Source organism: Pimephales promelas, chromosome 19, assembly GCF_988280905.1.
Source record: "Pimephales promelas chromosome 19, fPimPro1.hap1.1, whole genome shotgun sequence".
Lineage (NCBI taxonomy): Eukaryota > Metazoa > Chordata > Actinopteri > Cypriniformes > Leuciscidae > Pimephales > Pimephales promelas.
In genome coordinates, this window is record NC_142787.1 from 15165398 (window position 1) to 15184922 (window position 19525).

Below are 19525 nucleotides of genomic sequence, written 5' to 3' on the forward strand. Positions count from 1 at the left end.
AAACGTGTCATTTCCATATATTTAATTTAATATAAAGAATTACACTTGCAGCCTAAAATGCAAAATGACAAGCAAAATTAACAAAACATTTGAAGTTAAAAAAAAGTTGTAATTCAAGGCTATACAGTATAAAGAGCTTGTGAAAATGAAATGTTTTATTTTGTAATGTGGTTTTGTCATTGTTGAATTTGAACTGCTTGCTTGGTATATAGTTAACATTATTAACTGTTTTGTGTGAGTTTTACTGGTGCGGTGAATTGTATTAAAACCAGACCAAAAATCCTAATAATCAAACCAATTCATTATAATCATTAATGTTAATAATAATATAGGGAACCCACAACAATTAAAAAACAAAAACATGTAATTAATAGATCATAACAACTGAGATTTCAGTAATATTAACTTTGACAACTTGACAATGAAATGAAAATACTCGTTCTAACTTCTCTAAGCGATATCATTACTGAAATGCTTGAATATACTTAGTTGTGCCTTTAATGTCCCAGCAGGCTGCCATACTTCTTACTATAAATATCTTTAGCCACTCCTCTGGACTCGCTGGGTCTTTTTCTTTCTGCAATGAAGGTGAGAACATCTACATATATCTTGATTTCATAAAGCAAAATCATTTGTGCGTTAGGATTTTATTATGTAGAGATTGGCATTGTATGTTATTTATTGTATTGTATAAGATCTTGCCACATTAGATCCTATGCATTGGAATACTTAGTAAGGGTAATGAGTGTGGCGTCATAAAAAGTTATATGTAATAGTATTTATGATGCATTAATTAATCGTATTAAATAAGGTCGATTGGTATAACGTATGCAATGTTGTTCACAGACACAACTCACCGTCCTGCTTAATAATGGCTTAAACCCTTAAACCGCCCACGTGTTGCATGCTCTACAGTGCAATATTCTGGATTCTGATGTTAAAATCCTGGATTTTGATGTTAAAACTGGATTATGCTGTTAAAATCCTATAATGTGACCGTGCTGTCATGTTTTAGTACTTTTATTCTCAGATACATAGACACATGGACGAGCCAGCGCGTGTTTCAGTAGAGTGCTCGTGTCGATAGGGAGCGTGAGAGCGCAAGACACGTGATTTGTGACACTCACTGCTGTCAGTCACAATGCAAAGTACTGTAACCAGAGATATCTATATAAAGGTTAGATATCTCGTCCACGCTGCTGGCCAATGGAGGTCGACGTCTGCACCTGGCGGCCAACTTGTCACAGGCAGCTCGCTCACTCGCAACGTGTTAAATTGATCAAAATGACAGTCTAATAAATGCAGTCTAGGTGAGCAGAAAAGACTTCTTTGAAAAAATTTAAAAATACTACTACTTTACTAGTGTAAATAAACTTTATATGTAGCATTTTTCTAATTAAAAGTAAAAGTGTTTTACATAATATATTCAGCAATAACAATAACATACAACTGCATTATACATGCATAGAAATACAATGCCAATGTTTGCACAATAATTCTGTACAAACAGATTTTTTAAAAAGTTTTTGCTAAAGTCAAGTCCATTAGTGTGTTTGTGTTATCTGGGTTTTGCCCTGTGAGACGTAACTCTGGCTGTGATGCCACTGTTGTGCCAAAAGTGGGCAAAAAGAAACTGGCTTGTGATCGACCCTGCTGTCCTGCACGGTGGACCTGGGGCTTGGAACGAGGCCGGATAACCCAACCCAGACCTCAGTGTGTGTTTGTGTCCATTAGTCTTAGTCTGTTAAACTCTTTCCATATACTCCATTATCCCCATAACTGTTTTTGTAGTTGAATATTCTAGATTCTAACTGTGCTTTGTGAACTCAAGACAGAAATGGAATGGATGAAGAATGGAGCTCCATTAACTTGTGACTTAAAGTGCCCCTATTATGCTTTTTCAGATATTACAGTTGTGACCAATCACAACAGACTGGACCATATGACCAATCAGAGCAGAGTAGACCAATTACAACAGACTGGGCCACCTGACCAATCAGAGCAGAGTAGACCAATCACAACAGACTGAACCATCTGACCAATCAGAGCTGAGCAGGCGCTCAGAAAGGAGGGATGTGAGAGGGATTTTGGACATTGTGAGAAAAAGGGTGATGCTGCAATGTATACCAGGAGAAAAGTAACGTTTTTTAACATGTTGCATGTAAACCTGTTGTAGGAGCCTCCAAAACAACATTAGGAACCTTTAAAATAGCATAACAGAGGCACTTTAACACAGTACTACTCCTCTTAAAGACCTTAAAGATCTTAAAGACCTGACAGTTTGAATAATAGACCAGTCTGTAATCTTTTCCATTTCCAAACAACTTTGCATGACTGTCATGCTGTTATCTGCAATATGTTTAGGTTTTAATTTATTCTAATTCAGATAATCAGCTATTTAATTCAACATTTTCTATTTAATTAAAAAGTCTCGAGATTCCTGCTGATAAAACCGTTTGATTTTGTGTGAAGTGTGTTGTGATTTTTACTTACTCAGAGGTGGATCTTTGCTTCAATCTTTATTTTGCTTTATTAATTTCAGAAACATGACAAATCAAATGGATCGAGTCAGCTGATCGAAACATTTTCATCTGCTGTGTGCCACATGTGTCTGACTCAACTCGGGTTGTTGATCTCCACCTGCTCTTTGGGCCAGCTGAACAAGATCACATGACCATCATCCACAACATCCTTCATTCTGATTGGTCAGTTGTTTTAACGAGCCAAGTGGAAAGTTGTTTTCAGTCGCATCAATAATCCAGTGTCAGTTTAATTCACAGTGAACTGGTCACTATCACAAAATAAATGTGTCTTTCTCCATAATTGATCATGAAAAAAGTAAAAGTTTGGGGTTATGAAGATATAGTTAAAAAATTCTGCAAGGATGCATTGTTTTAAAAAAAATTCTATTTCAAATAGATTCTATTCTTGCAAACGTTTTATTCAATATTGATAGTAAGAAATATGCAAATTGGCATATTAGAATGATTTCTGAAGGATCATGTGACACTGAAGATGCTGAAAATTCAGCTTTACATAGTAACGCAAGTTCACATTTTAAATATGAAATGCTTTAAATACATGTAAAATATGCTATAATAAATATCTGCATCTAGAGTCAGATTATTGTATTTTTTAGGAACTAATAAAACAAGTCTAAAATTTAGACTAAAGATTTTTGGTAACTTTACAATACAGGTGCACTAATAAGGATTAATTCATGCTTACCTAATGCACAGATAAAACTGAATTGATTTGTAAATAATGATTATCTAAGCTATTCATTAATGATTACCACATTAGGGACTAATTAAGAGTCTGTAAGTTTAATGTATTAGTTTATACATGAATTGTTATTAATTTAATATGTAATTGTGGATTGATTCCATACTAATTTTTTAACTAATAGTGTTAATAATGTTAATTACCAGTATGAGAGGAACACTAATATGCATTAATACATGATTAATTACTTCATTGTTAGTGCAAATTCATGTGCAAATTACTACAATTACTAAATGACTAGTTAACAATGATGTGCCCCAGCAAGTAAAGTCATAACATAATGATGCCTTTGCAAATCATTAGCTAATGATTAATTAAAGCAGACAACTGGAAGTTGAAGTGCATAGCTTTGTCTAATTGTGGTAATTAACACATTAATTTACACTATTATTTCATAAAATATGTTATTAAGGAATTAATACACAATGACAAATTGAATTAATAGCAATGAATGCATTACTTAATCTATTAATCATATAGACTCTTTATTAGTTGCTGATGCAGTAATCATTAATTAATGGTTTAGTTCTTCATGAGTTATACATTAACTCATGATTATCTGTGCATTAGTTAAGCATAAATTGATGCATTTTAGTGCATCCATATTGTAAAGTGTTACCAGATTTTTTTATTTGAGTTTTCAGTCTTTGCCAGTCCAGCATGTGAATGTACAAGTTTTGCTTCTGTTAGTAACGCATCCCTTTAAAGCAGAGGTTTTGGGAGACCTCCTTGACTAATGCAGATTCCTTGTTTCTTTCTAAAGGTCAGGTAAAAGGATACGTGCATTTGGGTTTGACCTCCCAAGAGCTGTACATTTTGTGCCAGTACTTCACACAAAAAACCTATTTAATAAAACACACGTACGAAAATTTGAGTTTCAAACATTTACTAAGTGAATAATAGTTGAACAGGATGATGGAGATAAAATAAATATTTAGGAGCCTGAACAAAGCCAGATGCTAATTGTGCTGCTCTCCACACTGAGACAGAATAAAATAAGAAATATGACTTAATAGTACACAAAATCACTTCATTCAACAACATGAAAAGCCTAGCACACACTAGAAGACATAAGCTTGTTGCCCTTTCGAAATCAATTCTCGCATAGGTTAAGTATGTGTGTGAATCTGTGTAAGAACCACATTTCAGGATTGTTCCCACAAAGCCAGGCAGGAGAAAAAGACGAAAACAGGAGTTTTTAAATGTTCACTTGGTCACATGTCTCAATGTAAATATAAATAAAGTAGATGTACTTCCTGTTGGTTATTTGTGAAATGTGCACGTCGTTTAGTATTGATGAGATGCAAGATGTTTATAAAAGTGTCTACTGTGAGTTAAGTATAAGTGTTTCCAGTATACACACGCACTTTCAGGTTTATATGCAAATATGTTTTACATACCTGCACATACAGTCACTAGACCGTGATTCCTCAAACTTTACTTTATGTTCATCACCATATTGTTTAATGTTAAAGGGATAGTTTAATAAAATGAAAATGCTGTCATCATTTGCTCGCACTCAAGTTGTTCCAAACCTGTATGAGTTTCTTTGTTCTGTTGAACACAAAAGACGTTTTAAAGATTGTTGGCAATCAAACAGTTGATGGACCCATTGACTTCCAATTGAGTAGGAAAAAGATTCTATGGAAGTCGATGGTTACTGTCAACTGTTTGATTACCAGCATTATTTAAAGTTACACTGTGTAACTCTTTTAGTTTATTCTTAGCTAAAAACACTTAGTTCTTTCAAAAATATATGTGCTCATTAATGTATATTTACTTTGTTCAAGTAATAAAGTATTCTCGTGAGTGTATAATATGCCATTGAAAATACATACGGGTAAGGGGTTCTAATGTCGGTCGCCATGTTGCCCCTCCATCTTGAAAGTACATTAGCCAAAGAGGGACATACCTGTTAGTTCAAGCTTCGCCTTTCGCGTTTATGTTTGAGTTAACACTCATGGACGAGGTCGAACTGGAAGCCATGTTAATCTTGGACTACAGTGGCCACCGTAGGAGTTAAAACGAAATCGGAATTGAGAGGAACAGAAACTAATATTCACTGGGTGGTCATATACCTTTTCACCGCTAGATGGGGGTAAAAATCACACAGTGTCGCTTTAAAATATCCTATTGTGTTTAACAGAACAAAGAAACACATACAAGTTTGACACAACATGAGTGTGAGGGGAGTAAATTATAACAAAATGTTTATTTTTGAGTGAACTATCCCTTTAATAGTAATCATTTTCGAAACACGTTCAAACATAAACCCACATACCCTGAGAAACACAGTAAGTAATCTCACCGTTCAAGCATAGCAAATCCCATCACAAATGCTTTAGACCGCTCAGAAAAGGAATGTCCTTCCTGTAAAACTACAACATGAGATAAAGCATCCTCCTAGAATACACACACTCTCTGTAAAAAGACATAGGCTAAATATAACCTTTACTCATTCCTTTAACTCATACTCATTACAGCGTTGACGTCTTGGTTGAGTTACAGGTTTTGGCGTAGAGTCCTGACTTAAAAGGAAGGGTGCTTCCAAACGTTGCTAAAGATCCCTCTTGTTCCATGTTTAAAGTCAAAACAGGTGTGGATGTAGTTTACCCTTCAAGAAGCAACTCACAAAAACTGTTGCAACCAAAAATTGCAGGTCATGCTTAAGGGTATTACAGTTGTAGGGCAAGGCTGTTCTCTTGCAAACTCTTTCCTTGGGTGACTAATTAATGGAATCAACCTTTTATCTTTGAGCTTGCAGCCACAATCCTTTTAACCAGTCCTTCACCGAGCAGGACTCAAGGTTTTGGGAAGGTGTTTTGCATGGTCAAAGAAAGTCTTTCAGTTGTCTTTGTTCCTAATTAGACTCTTAACTTCAACTTGGAAATTTCGGCCAAAGGAAAGAGTTTTTCCAATAGTTTTTCTATAGCTTTAAAGGGGTTTCAGATGAATAACGTAAAATGAAACCTAATAAAATAGAGGGTGGGGATGTAGAGCAAGACCAATCTCTCCTTTTCTCCTTTCCTTGGTTACTTCTACTTGGAATTGACCCTACTATTATTGTGCTTGCAGCTCTGGTCCTTAACCAAAAGTTGACCAAGTAGGATTTAAAGTACAATTTGGGAAGGTGTAGCACAGTCAAATGTTCTCCAATTGTTTTTGTTCCTAACTTCACCGTAAATCTTTCGGGTAAAGGTGAACAAAAAAGTCTTCCGAATGCGTTTCTTTAGGATTAAAGGATCTTCGTTTGATTCGCTTGATGAAAATAGTAGGTGGGGATGTATGCCCTTTCTGAGCATACACTATATTCTTCTTCAAAGACGATTGATGGTCAACAGATTTTAGGTCCATAGTAGCTGGCAGAGTTCAGCTGTTCTGTTGGCCCCTTCAGAGGCTGCTGTGCCGACCCCACTTTTGCTCTCAGGAAGTCTCCAATTCTCCTGCTCTTCGTTGCCTTTCTCTTGATCATCCCTATGTTGGTCTCAAGAGTACTTGGTATCCGAGATCTTCTTCCACAGTAGTGTTTTGAGGTTGTTCAGAACGAGGGAATGATGCACCTCCATCTGTGATGCAAGCCCACTGAGAGTCACACAGGTGCGCAGCTGTTTCTCTAGGTCCTCCCTCAGGTCTGATGGTGCTCCGAAGAGTAGGAAGTCCTGCAGTAGCGCACACACCTTGGCCAAGTTGGGCTGCACCACCTCCACATTGCACTGCCTTGCCAATCGGTCGCATGTCGCAGTGCAATCTCGCCCGTAAGTGCAGTCGGCATTTGCCTCGCAAGTTCTCCCTCGCAGGAACCCCTTGATGGTTGCCTCCGATGCTACGCTCTGAAGGTCAGCCATTTTGAAGTCATAATTTGCATTGTAGCCAACCCTTCTCGGGCTTGCATCGCATATGTAGAAGCTTCCGTAAACGCCATGAAACACCTCCTCCACGAACTCCAGCAGTCCAATGGTTATTCGAGCCCTGCGGGGCCACGCAGGAGCAAGCCACTGGTTTAGAGCGACACCTAGCGCCTCAGGAAATACTGGCTGCAGCCAGCCAGGCACCTCCAGCCTGAAGAGGGCGCTGTGTGCTACGTGTTCGGTCACATAAAGGTCTCCACAGAAGCCTAATAGGTGAGGAGCATGTTCTTTATCCTGCAGTGCCACCATCAGAACAAATTCATTGATCTGAAGCAAAGCCCACACGGATTTCGCCTCTGCTAATGAAACTTTGCCATTACCGTTGACATCAGCTAGAGAAATCACACGGGTTACAAGGGTGCTAAGAGACGATTGCTCTCCAACGCTGTCCTGTGAAGGAAGGAGAGAAGAAAGGGAAACATTAAGGAACGGGGAAGTATTCACTCTAGAGAGCATGTACAAGATAAAAATAATTTATTTGCCAATTGTGTAAGGTGTACACTAACAGACGCTACTGACTTCGGTACCAAGCCGGTAATTACATTTTAAAAATGTGACGAATTTTCGAGTCCGTCAAGAATTTTGAGAGCGCTGTTGAATGGATTATTAAACACTTCTGATTGGCCATTGCATTCACACGCTCAACATATATGTCTCTAATGATAAACGCTTCAAAAACATGTCTTAACCGAGCGCTTATACGGATACACACGGGAGCGTTTGAAAGCAGGCGTCTATCAGCGGATCCCTAATATTTTCACTGATAGACAGATCCACCTGCTTTCAAACGCTCCTGTGTGTATCTGTGTAAGTACTCGGTGAAGACATGTTTTTGAAGCATTGTTCATTGATTGTAGCCATTCACAGACATATATGTTGAGCATGTAAACACAATAGCCAATCAGAGACATATATATGTTGAGCATGTCAACGCAGTAGCCAATCAGAGACATTTAAGAATCTGTTCAACATCGCTCAAAATGCTAGAGGGAAATGCTAGTATCTTCACATTTTTTAAATTTCAGTACCTACACTAGCATCAACATTAACAGACATGGACTAAAAGCCACAAAACTTTTATTTCATGAGAAGTTTACAGTAAATGACAGTCTTTACCAAGTACACATGTATGCGTGTATACTGAAGTGTGCATGGCCATTTACAGCATTTGTGTACGTTGTACGTTTAAGCGTGTGTGTTTGTTGTTCTACCCCGTGACACTGAAAGTGAGTGTATTGTTCTGGCTGTGACCTTTTAAAGCTCCTTCAGTTATTTTTGGCTTCTCTTCCCTGTTACCCCACTCCCTCCCCTGCTCTCTCTCCATTTTCACCCTTCTGCAAGAGAATAAGGAACAGCCGAAAGCTTAGAGAGGCTTAGACTGTCTTTAGCTCAGTTTCTGCTTTGCTCTGCAGGACATTAACATCTCAAATATCAGTCACAATTAGGGCTGGGTGATACAGCAAATATTCTTCATATATTCCTGATCATTGAATGGTGATTTCATTTAATCAATATTGAAAATCATGGCATTAAAGGAGAAATCTGGCGCAAAATGAACCTTTGGTCTAACAAAACATTGGTACCTAGTCAACCATTCTCTGAGATTTGTTTTCATGATAATCATGTAAAGAGTTTTATCTCTAAAAACTGTTAAGCTTATAACGCTAGTATATGGGGGCATATAATAAGTAAAAAGAAATCACTAGTTAATACCACTAACATGGCTCAAAATAGCCCCACACTAACACAGTAACATAATGAGGGTCCCTAAATACAAAACGAAGCATTGAGAACTTTGTAAGTGTACAGACTGTTTAATAAGAAGATACTTTATAAAGACAGTACACTTCGTGTGTACAGGCAGGAGCCATCTTTGGAAAACAGTCTTGACAAGTCGAACCACGAACGCCGTTCATACAGTTCAGAAGTTCGCTGAACTACATACAGTTCAGCTTACTTGGCACGTCGTTCATGGTTCGACTTTTCCATAGATGGCTCCACCTGTATACACGAAGTGGACTGTCTTTGTAAGTGTACAGACCGTTTAATAAGAAGACATGAAGAGTTCAGATGCAAAAGCCTCTAAATGCCATTTGAAATTTTCTTCTAAAACGACCATTTTTATCAAGCTTGTAAATTTAAGTTCAGTAATTTCACTTAAATGACAATTAATAGGTAATCTTCATTGCCATTTAAGTGAAATCACTGAACTTAAATATACAAGCTTGATAAAAATGATCATTTTAGAAGAAAATTTTAAATGGCACTTTTGCATCTGAACATATTTTATGAAGACAGTCCACTTCGTGTATACAGGTGGAGCCATCTTTGGACAAGTCGAACCACGAACGACGTGCCAAGTAAGCTGAACTGTATGAACAGCGTTCGTGGTTCGACTTGTCGAGACTGTTTTCCAAAGATGGCTACTGCCTGTATACACAAAGTCTTTATAAAGTATCTTCTTATTGAACAGTCTGTACACTTACAAAGTTCTCAATGCTTCGTTTTTTATTTAGGGACCCTCATTATGTTACTGTGTTACTATTTTGAGCCTTGTTCGTGGTATTAACTAGCGATTTCTTTTTACTTATTATATGCCCCCATATACTAGCGTTATACACTAAACAGTTTTTAGAGATAGAACTCTTTACATTTGATTATCATGAAAACAAATCCCAGAGAACGGTTGACTAGGTACTGATGTTTTATTAGACCAAAGGTTCATTTTGCACCGGAGTTCTCCTTTAAATGGTAAACTTAAAACAAGATGGGATTAGAAATGTCTAAACACAACAAAACTGGTTTCTCTGTCAACTGCAGGTCTGGTTTACTCTGATATTTGCTTTTAATGTGAAAAATTGACAATAAAGGAGCTGTAGTAGATGAAGAGACCTTGAGGAAGGAATGCAGCATCGCTCTGAATTCATCCATGGATGTTCCGCGTGTGGGTTTATCATAGAGGTTGTTGTCATGCAGTAGTGGAGTGTCAGGATCCGTTTCTCCTCTCATGCTCTCTTCAATACCACACTTCACCAACAAGGATTTCTGCTTCCACACAGCACTGTACACCTGCACCACACACACACACATATATATATATATATTAACGTGTGTGACATATGTATGCCTATTTAGAACCATAATTTAAAAAAATAATAATAAATCACATTGAGGCAAAAAAATGAAATGAAAAAAAAAATACAAATGTCAATAAATCAAATAAATTAATTTCAAAATATTAAAATAATATAGTAAAAAGATAACATTGCAGTATAGGAAAAATCACCATTGAGGATAATGCATGTAAAAAAAAGGGTAAATATTAATTTAAGTCCAGATTTATTGCCTGGAGAAAAATACTTTTTTTATGGAAAATAAATGTGATGCAAAAACCTGGAAATTATAGTTTCTTATTTATTTTCTTTAAGAATCATCCATGCGTGCATTTACCTGGTGTGTTGGTGATGTTGAAAGACAGTGTTGAAAAGACAGCGTTTTCTCCTCACAGAGAGACTTACACACTGATCCCGAGATGATGCCTCTGCGATAATGGTCACACTAAAACACACACGCACACACACACACACACACACACACACACAGGAAAAGGACAGGCATTAACCACAAATGTCACATACTGTATATACTACATCTTGCCATCTATTCTAAATTTAACAGCCTTGTTCCAGCCACTGGAGGACAAACGGATCATTCATGATGTTATGATGGATTGGTGCTTGGGCAGATAATGACCCACAAATGCACAGATCACTCTAAAGGCAGCGTTTTACTTTTTTCTTGTTTTCATTTCTGATACAGTATCTATCAAAGTGGCTGTCAACATGCACGTTGCAAAACAAAAGCTGAAAAGAGCTTCCTTTCTCTGGGCCTCACCAAGAGTCTAAACTATAACCGTGACGCACAGATATAACAGATGTACATTCTAACATCACTTTGAGAGGCGCAGAAAGGCAATTCGTTTGATACAAGACGGTGAGAAGATAAGATCTTTTTAAGAAAGAATATGTGAATATTTTACATCCTGTAGCTGAATATCGAATTCGTGATTAAACTCAATCACACCACATAATTAGCATACTGTTACAATAAAATGGAGAATTTTGTAGCCCTCAATCGGGTCATGGGGTCTATACGACCCCAATCGACTTTTACTTAACAAAAAAAAGGTTCCCTTCATCTCAGTGGAATAAGATTTTGTGACTTTTCATACATTATCTATCTATACACACACACAAACTGGGCTTGATTTGGTTGTTCTGAAGGTATGTAAAAAAAATGAAATGAATGGTAAATGTGAAAAGAACTAAATAAATTTTGTTCAAGTGTCAAAAAAAAAAATCTGGCATAAATCTGAAACTTTTTACACAGAAATGAAGGCCTAGTACTAGTGCATAAATGCAATGCATCATAAAAATAACATTTCATATGCTAATGCTAAAGCTAATGGTGTAATTGAGGAATTGTGTGGTATATGGATACAAAAGTACTTTATATCTCCAAAAACACAGCATTAATGAATAGATGAGAAGTAAAAAAAAAAATGATATATTATTTTTATGATTAAAAATGTATATTTTTTGTACAATTACTCAATCACTTGTTGGGGTGGTATCGACCCCGAAGCCCAGAAGTATAAACAGGAAACGAAGACCATTTGAAGGTTAAATGTGGTTTCAATAACAGCATAATTATGAACTGCCAACTCTCTCACTTTCTCTTTTTAATTTTTCAGTTACTGTATGTGCAATGACTTCCTGTCAGTGACTAATACAAGAGGGCAAAACAGCATAAATATACCCCATCTGTGTGTACAGTATGTACTAAATGAGATTGCACTGAGGTGTTTGTCCATCATCCTGAATCATCATAAGACACTTACTCTCTGTCATAAGTGGCAAAACCTCTCTATTCTACGCAGATTCCACCTAAGTGGCAGGGAATGGGGCTCATGGGAAGAGATGTCCAGCTCAACTTATGCATTATGGAGGACGCAGTGACTTACGATGAGCATGGTACAGACGTGTCCTCTGCAGAGCTCGGAATAAGAGGAATACTGCATGTAAATCACCCAGCTGGCCACCAGAATCCCAAACCACGCCACCAACAGGTACTTGACCTTTACTGCAGGTAAGCGGGACTGAAAGAAACAAACATACACTCAACAATATTTCACATGACATATATAAGCTCTTGTTTACATTACATTTTTTATTCGATCTTATTTCCAATTTCATGTGTGTAAATAAATTAGATAAATATCCGAATTTTTCAATGTGCAGAGTAGGCTAATAAAAAATAATTATTTGTATAATATCAATCTTAACTCAACCTTTCATTAAATCAATAATTTATAGCCATTTATTTCTTTCCTTACAATAAATATATTAAGTATTACAAAGAAAGGTCAAACATTTTTAAAAAATAAGCGAAATGTAATATTTATTGATGTACATAATAAATCTTAATTCAAGTATTGTCATAATTTTATGATATACAGGCAAATTATTTAGAATAATTTATTTACACAATAACTACATTAAGTATTGCACAAAAATGTGCATATACAAATATGTAAAAAATATAGTAATATTCATTTAAATATATTTTTCTTTTTAAAATACATTTCAAATTTAAATGTTATTTTTATCGATGTGCATTATGTCTCAAATGTTTTGCTTGGAACAGTGAAATGATGACTGGAAGTCTTATTTTTATATAAGAACAAATATATTCTTAAATTACATGTTGAAACCTGATGATGACATTGTGATGAATATGCCAGGGTGGTGGAGTGTTTAATGCAGGATTTGTGCCACATTTAAAAGGTCATTTGAAAAACATTTTTGATTTGAGCAGAAAATCTGAATAGGGCAAGTTGGCTTGTGATGGAACGATAGCGTTGCTACTTTGAGAGAGAAAGCAACAGGGAAAGATTTGAATGGTCATTAGCATGTGTCCTAACAAGATTAAACATCTTCTCTTGGACAGTTTTCAGGTGTAAAAGGGCACTGAATGCCGAAGGCAGCAACGGTCCTCTGTGCTCGACTGGGAAAGTGAGTGAACACACATATCCGATTACTGCCTGTTGATACAGACAACTGTTATTAGACACCTAAATTCACTCTGTGTGTGTGTTCTCTGAAAACAAGGCCTGAACAATCAATCCAAAAAAAATCAGTTTTTAAAATACATTTGTCATGCAAAAATATGCACTGAATTAATTTTTCATTGAAAAATTAACATTATGTCATCGTTAACTTCAAAACAACATTGCAATTGAAATGACATGCAAATACAACTAACAAGGCTTTCAAAAGCATGTAAAAACACCATGCAAGTATCAAAAAAAGAGGTCATATGACCACAATCATGAACAATTTCACCCTATCTCGTCCTGACACCTGCATTAGAGTTCACAAAAGTAGAAATGGTTGTATGCATGAACGATTCATTCTTTCGAGTAAAATCTTTTCAATGAATCCATTGATCTCAATACTAGCCAGAGTGATTTGTTCACCAAAAAGACAACAACAGACACCCGCATTGATAAGCTCTTGTGTGAGGGGCTTATGAGATCGCCACAACTTTGATTTAAACTAATATGAAGACATTTTATCTCTCTTTGGTCATAACTTATGAAAAAAATAGGGCAGACACTCAACAAAGATGTGTTGACAACATGCATTTGGCCACATTATCAAATGGAGTATACTTTGATAGCATACTCTGGGCTTTAGAATTAGGGTTTAGTTTTAGATTAGGGTTAGTTGCATGCAAGTATGCATATTAATGTGTAGTTATATTACAACAATAATTAGATATAACAAATAGTCAGTTCCTTACACAAAGGAACAAGACTTGGAATGTAGCACACAAGTCATCCGGATCACTTTTATGTGTTATTAAGTTTTTGCATCATTCTTGAAGACCGAAAGCCGCAGTTCCCATCCATTGTAATTGCATGGAATAAAACACCAGTAAAACTCTAGTGCTTTTGTGTAACTTCAGGCTGAATCTCTGCTGTTTTTGTTCTCTTGTACGAGAGAAAAGAAAGATACATTTGAAATCTGTGCCATCTTCAGTGCAAGGAGTTGACCTACACAGTTTTAACCGGTCACAGTGCGCACTTCCGCTGTGTGCACTTATGAAAGAGAGATCTTAGCGCGGATTTACAGAAATATTGTCAACATAGAGTGTGTGCATTAAGCATCAGTCGTGTGTATGTGTGTGAGATCAGCTAAAGATGGGAAAACAGTATATTAACTGCAACATTTAAAATGACAGATCCTCTTTCTTAAGATTTATGTAACCTTTCTTTTAACAATAGAGACGAAGCATCCAATGCATATAAATCAGGAGATTCAGTGATGGTATCAAATGCTCATAACATACTATGTGATAGAACAGGGGTGACTGGGGCTAGTTGTCACACTGGGTCACAAAGACAGTATTTCAGGAACTTTTAAAAGTACAATTACACAAACGTATGTTTTCAACAGAAGTTTTTGATATGTTTACATAATACATATTGCCTTTAACATATTTGTTGTTTTAATAATAAGTGTGCAATATTTTTATATATATATATATATATATATATATATATATATATATATATATATATATATATATATATTAGGGCTGTCAAACGATTAATCGCGATTAATCGAATCCAAAATAAAAGTTTTTGTTTACATAATATATGTGGGTGCACTGTGTGTAATTATATTATAAATACACACACATGCTTGAATATATTTAAGAAATATTTTCATATATATATATATACTGTATATAGATTTATATATAATTTATATTATATGTAAATATTCATATATTATATATAAATAATATTTTTTTCTTAAATATACATGCGTGTGTTTATATATATATATATATATATATATATACACACACACAAAATAATTATACACAGTGCACCCACATATATTAAGTAAACACAAACTTTTATTTTGGATTCGATTAATTGCGATTAATTGTTTGACAGACCTAATATATATATATTTTAATTTATTTATTTTCCGTGTATTGTTGTTTAGATTTTTCTGAAAAGCCTAAAATAGGTTATTTACTAGCAGGTTCCCCCTATAAGTGGGCAAGGTGTCAAAATGTCAACATATTTCTGGACAAAAATGTAAATAAGTAAAACAGAAATTGACTTTTAAAATTAAACCTGCCATGAGAAATGTCAACATATTTCTGGGCAAAAATGGTAAAAATATTTAATAGCTAGCAGAAATTGACTTTCAAAATATAACCTGCCATGAGATAGCTATAGCCTATCTATATTAGAGTAAAAATTCTAACTATCCCCGGTTCCCCCTCTCATAGAGCAGAATGACTTCCATTTTTATGTCTCATGGTATTTACACAGTATTCATGGTAATACAATGCCCAGGAAACATTACCTTGATAAAAAAAAAATATGGTAATGTACCATGGTACTTTTGTGCTACTGTGTCATTTCAATTCCTTTAAAAGGTTTCCGTGGGAAAATTATTCCCAAACATCGTCATTCGAGTGAATAAAGTTACCTGTAAACCCTTAGATAAGGGACAGAAGAGCACCAAGTGCACCAGCCTGCGTAAACTCCTCGGCATCTTCACACACTGATGATGCGCAGCACAATTACAGATATTCCCCTCCAAACACGCCGTCACTTTCTCATCTCGTTTTCTCCTTTACAGACGACACGCCAGCGGTGTTCTCCGGCACAATAAAGAGTCAAAATAATCATCTGCTCTTATTTTATAGCACCGCGCTTTTGTTTCAATATGCAATCGGCCGTGTGATGGAGAAACATCCCATGCTGGTGGTGCTCAACTCAAGGGCACGCGCGCGCACACGCATCCATTTGCACGCGCTGCATCCAGAGACGCGCGAGCTCCAGGCATCATCCTCGCGCGACCGCGACGAGATACGACACGGCCAAAGATGCTTTAAAAACTAGGACTAATATTTGCAAGATATTTAAGAGAGATGTTTGATTCTGCTTAGGATACGCGCGAATCGTGTGGAAGAGACGGTGTGAGAATGAGAATCACTGACGATCAGCTGGAGATTCGGCCTCTCTGACTCTACAAAGCGCCTTAAAGGGGAAGAGACCCTGATTTACACTACCGACAGAAAACAAACAATACTGTCCCTTTAAATACGACTTATTACAATAAAATAAAGATAAGATAATCTTTTTAAATTGGATCAAATACATCTATTTCGATAAAAATACATTTAATGTCGCTTTAAAAAATAATAATAATACAATATAGCATACTATCCCAGAACACAGACAACTGGATATAATTCATTTTAGCTATCCCTTTAAATGTGACATTTAGAATCGAAAAATGTATTTTTTTCGGTTTTAAAATATCTTTAATTTCGTTTTTTTTTTTTATTAAAACACAATATAAGAATACCCCTTGAATTTGAACAAAGACAAAAATTATATTTCAAGGATATTAAAACCTATACATGAGGCTAAATAGAAAGACATTTTGAATAAAATATATATAAAATAAATTATCAACATTTTATATAGAACAGAAAAGAATAAGGAATCCCTTTAATAAAATAGAATAGAACAAGAAAAAGATAAATCTATCTTGAAAATCAGCAGTTTTTTGCACATTCTTATGTAAATTTGTAGTCTAAAAGTAACTGAAGTGTCAAATGCATTGTTGGCTAATAATTCTAGAATATTTCTGAATAATAGAAATGAAACTCAGCTAAATTCAATTATATTTTAGTCAGTTAGATATAATTTATAGTATATTATATAGTATACTTAATAGTATGGCCACAGCGGTTAAAAAAAATGCAATTATTTTGCAGAAGAAAAATACATTTTTTAGTTGTGTTTTGGAAAAGCCAAATGGACGAATGGCTGTATGAATGCTTCTTTCTCATAACTAAAAAAAGAGAGAGATTTAATTACCCTAAACATTTAAAAACATTCAAGGACATAACCAATTTATATGAGAAGGACCTCAAGCTGACTGAAGATGAGCTATCCACAGGTTATTTCAAAATAAATTCCACCGCAACAACAACCCATAATGAAATGAGAAATGACCATCCAGAAGATAATTCTTTTTACAATGAACTCGGCTGGAGAGATACATAATATGGCAATTTATCTGTAATAAAAAAATAATAATAATAATTTAAAAAATAATATTTTTAAAAATAATATTTTTATTTAAAAAAATAATATAATAATAATAAAAAAAAATACCTTACTCACCTGCTAAACCATCACTCAGTTATCTCCAAAAAGCCAAACCTTTGCTGGTTCTTGTTTTATTCTGAGCTCTGTTCTCTTTTTGCCAGCAGTCCCTCCTTCCCCGGAAGTTGGAGATTTAGCTGATGTCAACCTTTCTTGCTCATTGTGAAAACTAACCTATACCACTCGCGCAACATACATGTGTCAAAGTAGCCGGGGCAACTTTTCTCTATTTACGGATATGACGAGGCACAAACAGGTGACGTAATGCAATTTCCTGAAAAAAAAACAAAAAAAAAACATCCCGCTTATATAACACTTATAAAAGGCTTACTTACAAAAACAAGACTGACTGATGATATTGACTATATTGTTCATTATATTTTGTTCATTTTGAGCGAAAAAAATATAATGTGCAGGCCTCTTTCAGGTTGTTGTTGTTGATTGTGTCACTGGTTGTCCTTGTCTTATGTCAAGCCTTCACATTCCCTCTGTTAGTCTTGTACATTTACATTTATTCATTTAGCTGCCTGGCGCTTTTATCCAAAGCGACTTACAATTGTTATGTCAGAGGTCGCACGCCCTAAGCAGTGTGCTTAGTTCTTATAATGTAACAAATAAATCTAAAAATCTACTTTAAAAAAAAATCAGTAGTATTTTCTGTTATATTTTACTTTCTAAGGAAGTTAAAGGCAAAATTATGTCCATTCATTTCTTGCAATACATGTTACGGCCAACAGAGTGCGGTAAAGCTTCATGGAAAATTGTGCTAAGATAAATCAGAAACAATAAGGAGTGCACAAGAAATAATCCATATCGATATAATAAAACAACTCATCTTGCTAAATTTCTGAATAACCTCCATTAAATAAAAGGCCAGAGTGTCTCAACAGTGTGGCAACATCTATGAGGACAAAGTTTAGCTGAAAATTGTCACCGTAGCTGGTGATGACATGATGTGCTCCCTTGACCATTACTCTCTGACGTCATGATCGGAAGCAGAAGCTCTGCTGTGATTGGCTGTTTAGCTCAGCTGAGAAATTGTCGCTTTTTTTTTTTTTTTTTTTTTGAAAAAAGACAACTCTTTCCTTGTATTAATCGATAATAAATATAAAGATTGTGGTCACTTTTTTAGTGACTCAGAATTTGTTTTGGAGGCAACAATTTTCAAATTGGCATAGCCTAATCATTATATTTTACACATTGATGCAGGTATCTTGAAACTAAAGCAATGGCACTAAAAGGACGAAACTGTCCGAGAATAAACACACACACACACACACACACACACACACAGGCCCAGAGCTGTGACTGTGGTCAGGTCACATTTAAACAGCTAAATGACTCTGTGACCACATGTAGCACTGAAGAAGATCTGCTGGATCAGATTACACACCCTGATTAATCATTTAATCTTGTTAACTGCAACTCCTTTCATCGGTAATCTGGTTGTTCACTTCTCAGCGCTTGGCATCATGATTTTTCCTAGCATTCTAAAATGACAAGAAAGCCTACGTTTTCTGGTAAAACGTTTTGCAATAGCACATTGTGCAAATCAAACTGTAGCCTATGGACTATAGCAGGGTTACTGTAGTAAAATATCAATAACACTGTGACTGGTCTATTCAATAACTCGTTTTTATTTTAGTGCGGAAAGAGACATTTTTGATAGGCTACACTGGATATTTTTCTCACTTAAATAAATAAATAAATAAATATCCCTTTTTATTATTTAAACAGCCTATAAAATAACCACAAAGATGTAGCCTAGAGGAAAAAGTATAGACAGCATGACGCCTTTTTCACTAACGTTAGTAATTTACACAGTCAAATAAGATGTAAATACTTTAGTTCAGTGCCGGTGGGATCCGTGCTCTAGACTTGTCCCAGTAACTGGATCGTCCTGTTAACTGTGTAAGTCCTCAACTGTTCCAGAACGTTCCATTGGGGTATTAAATAGGCCTACTCCAGATGTTGCCACAATCTAATATGTCGAGTAAACTATAGTTTGCAACAAACACACATGAAAAGGAAATACAAGCAACCAGTACCCGGAAACACACAC

The 19525-nt window shown here is 35.5% G+C and overlaps 1 protein-coding gene, 1 long non-coding RNA gene and 1 other non-coding gene across 4 annotated transcripts; 2 read left to right on the forward strand and 1 right to left on the reverse strand.

The window, feature by feature from the left end:
* The first annotated feature begins 594 nt into the window (after nt 1-594).
* Nucleotides 595-5022, forward strand: LOC120486057 (uncharacterized). The gene is made up of 2 exons (XR_016147786.1): nt 595-1713; nt 1805-5022. It is a non-coding gene; the product is annotated as an uncharacterized LOC120486057 (long non-coding RNA).
* LOC120486076 (small nucleolar RNA SNORA17) lies at nt 1569-1698 on the forward strand. The gene has a single exon (XR_005624102.1). It is a non-coding gene; the product is annotated as a small nucleolar RNA SNORA17 (small nucleolar RNA).
* dipk1b (divergent protein kinase domain 1B) lies at nt 4155-19525 on the reverse strand. Of its 2 annotated transcripts, XM_089123825.1 has the most exons (6): nt 19307-19525; nt 17482-17737; nt 12217-12351; nt 10644-10751; nt 10086-10262; nt 4155-7583 (listed from the first exon to the last, which is right to left on the reverse strand). In XM_089123825.1, the coding sequence occupies exons 3-6, from the start codon at nt 12271-12273 to the stop codon at nt 6771-6773; spliced, it is 1155 nt and encodes a 384-aa protein (XP_088979951.1). In that variant the 5' UTR covers nt 12274-12351; nt 17482-17737; nt 19307-19525; the 3' UTR covers nt 4155-6770. The 2 variants fall into 2 exon arrangements, with proteins under 2 accessions (XP_088979951.1, XP_039537833.1); XM_039681899.2 differs by lacking the exons at nt 17482-17737; nt 19307-19525 and adding an exon at nt 15770-16655.

Bases quoted from the DNA above. Each gene is read 5' to 3' on its own strand.
- dipk1b (XM_039681899.2), bottom strand. From the start codon at position 15,835: ATGCCGAGGAGTTTACGCAGGCTGGTGCACTTGGTGCTCTTCTGTCCC. The intron at 12,352-15,769 runs GTAACTTTATTC...TGTTTCTTTCAG, and splicing joins CCTTATCTAAGGGTTTACAG to TCCCGCTTACCTGCAGTAAA. The intron at 7,584-10,085 runs GTCTCTTCATCT...CTTCCTTCACAG, and splicing joins TGCTGCATTCCTTCCTCAAG to GACAGCGTTGGAGAGCAATC.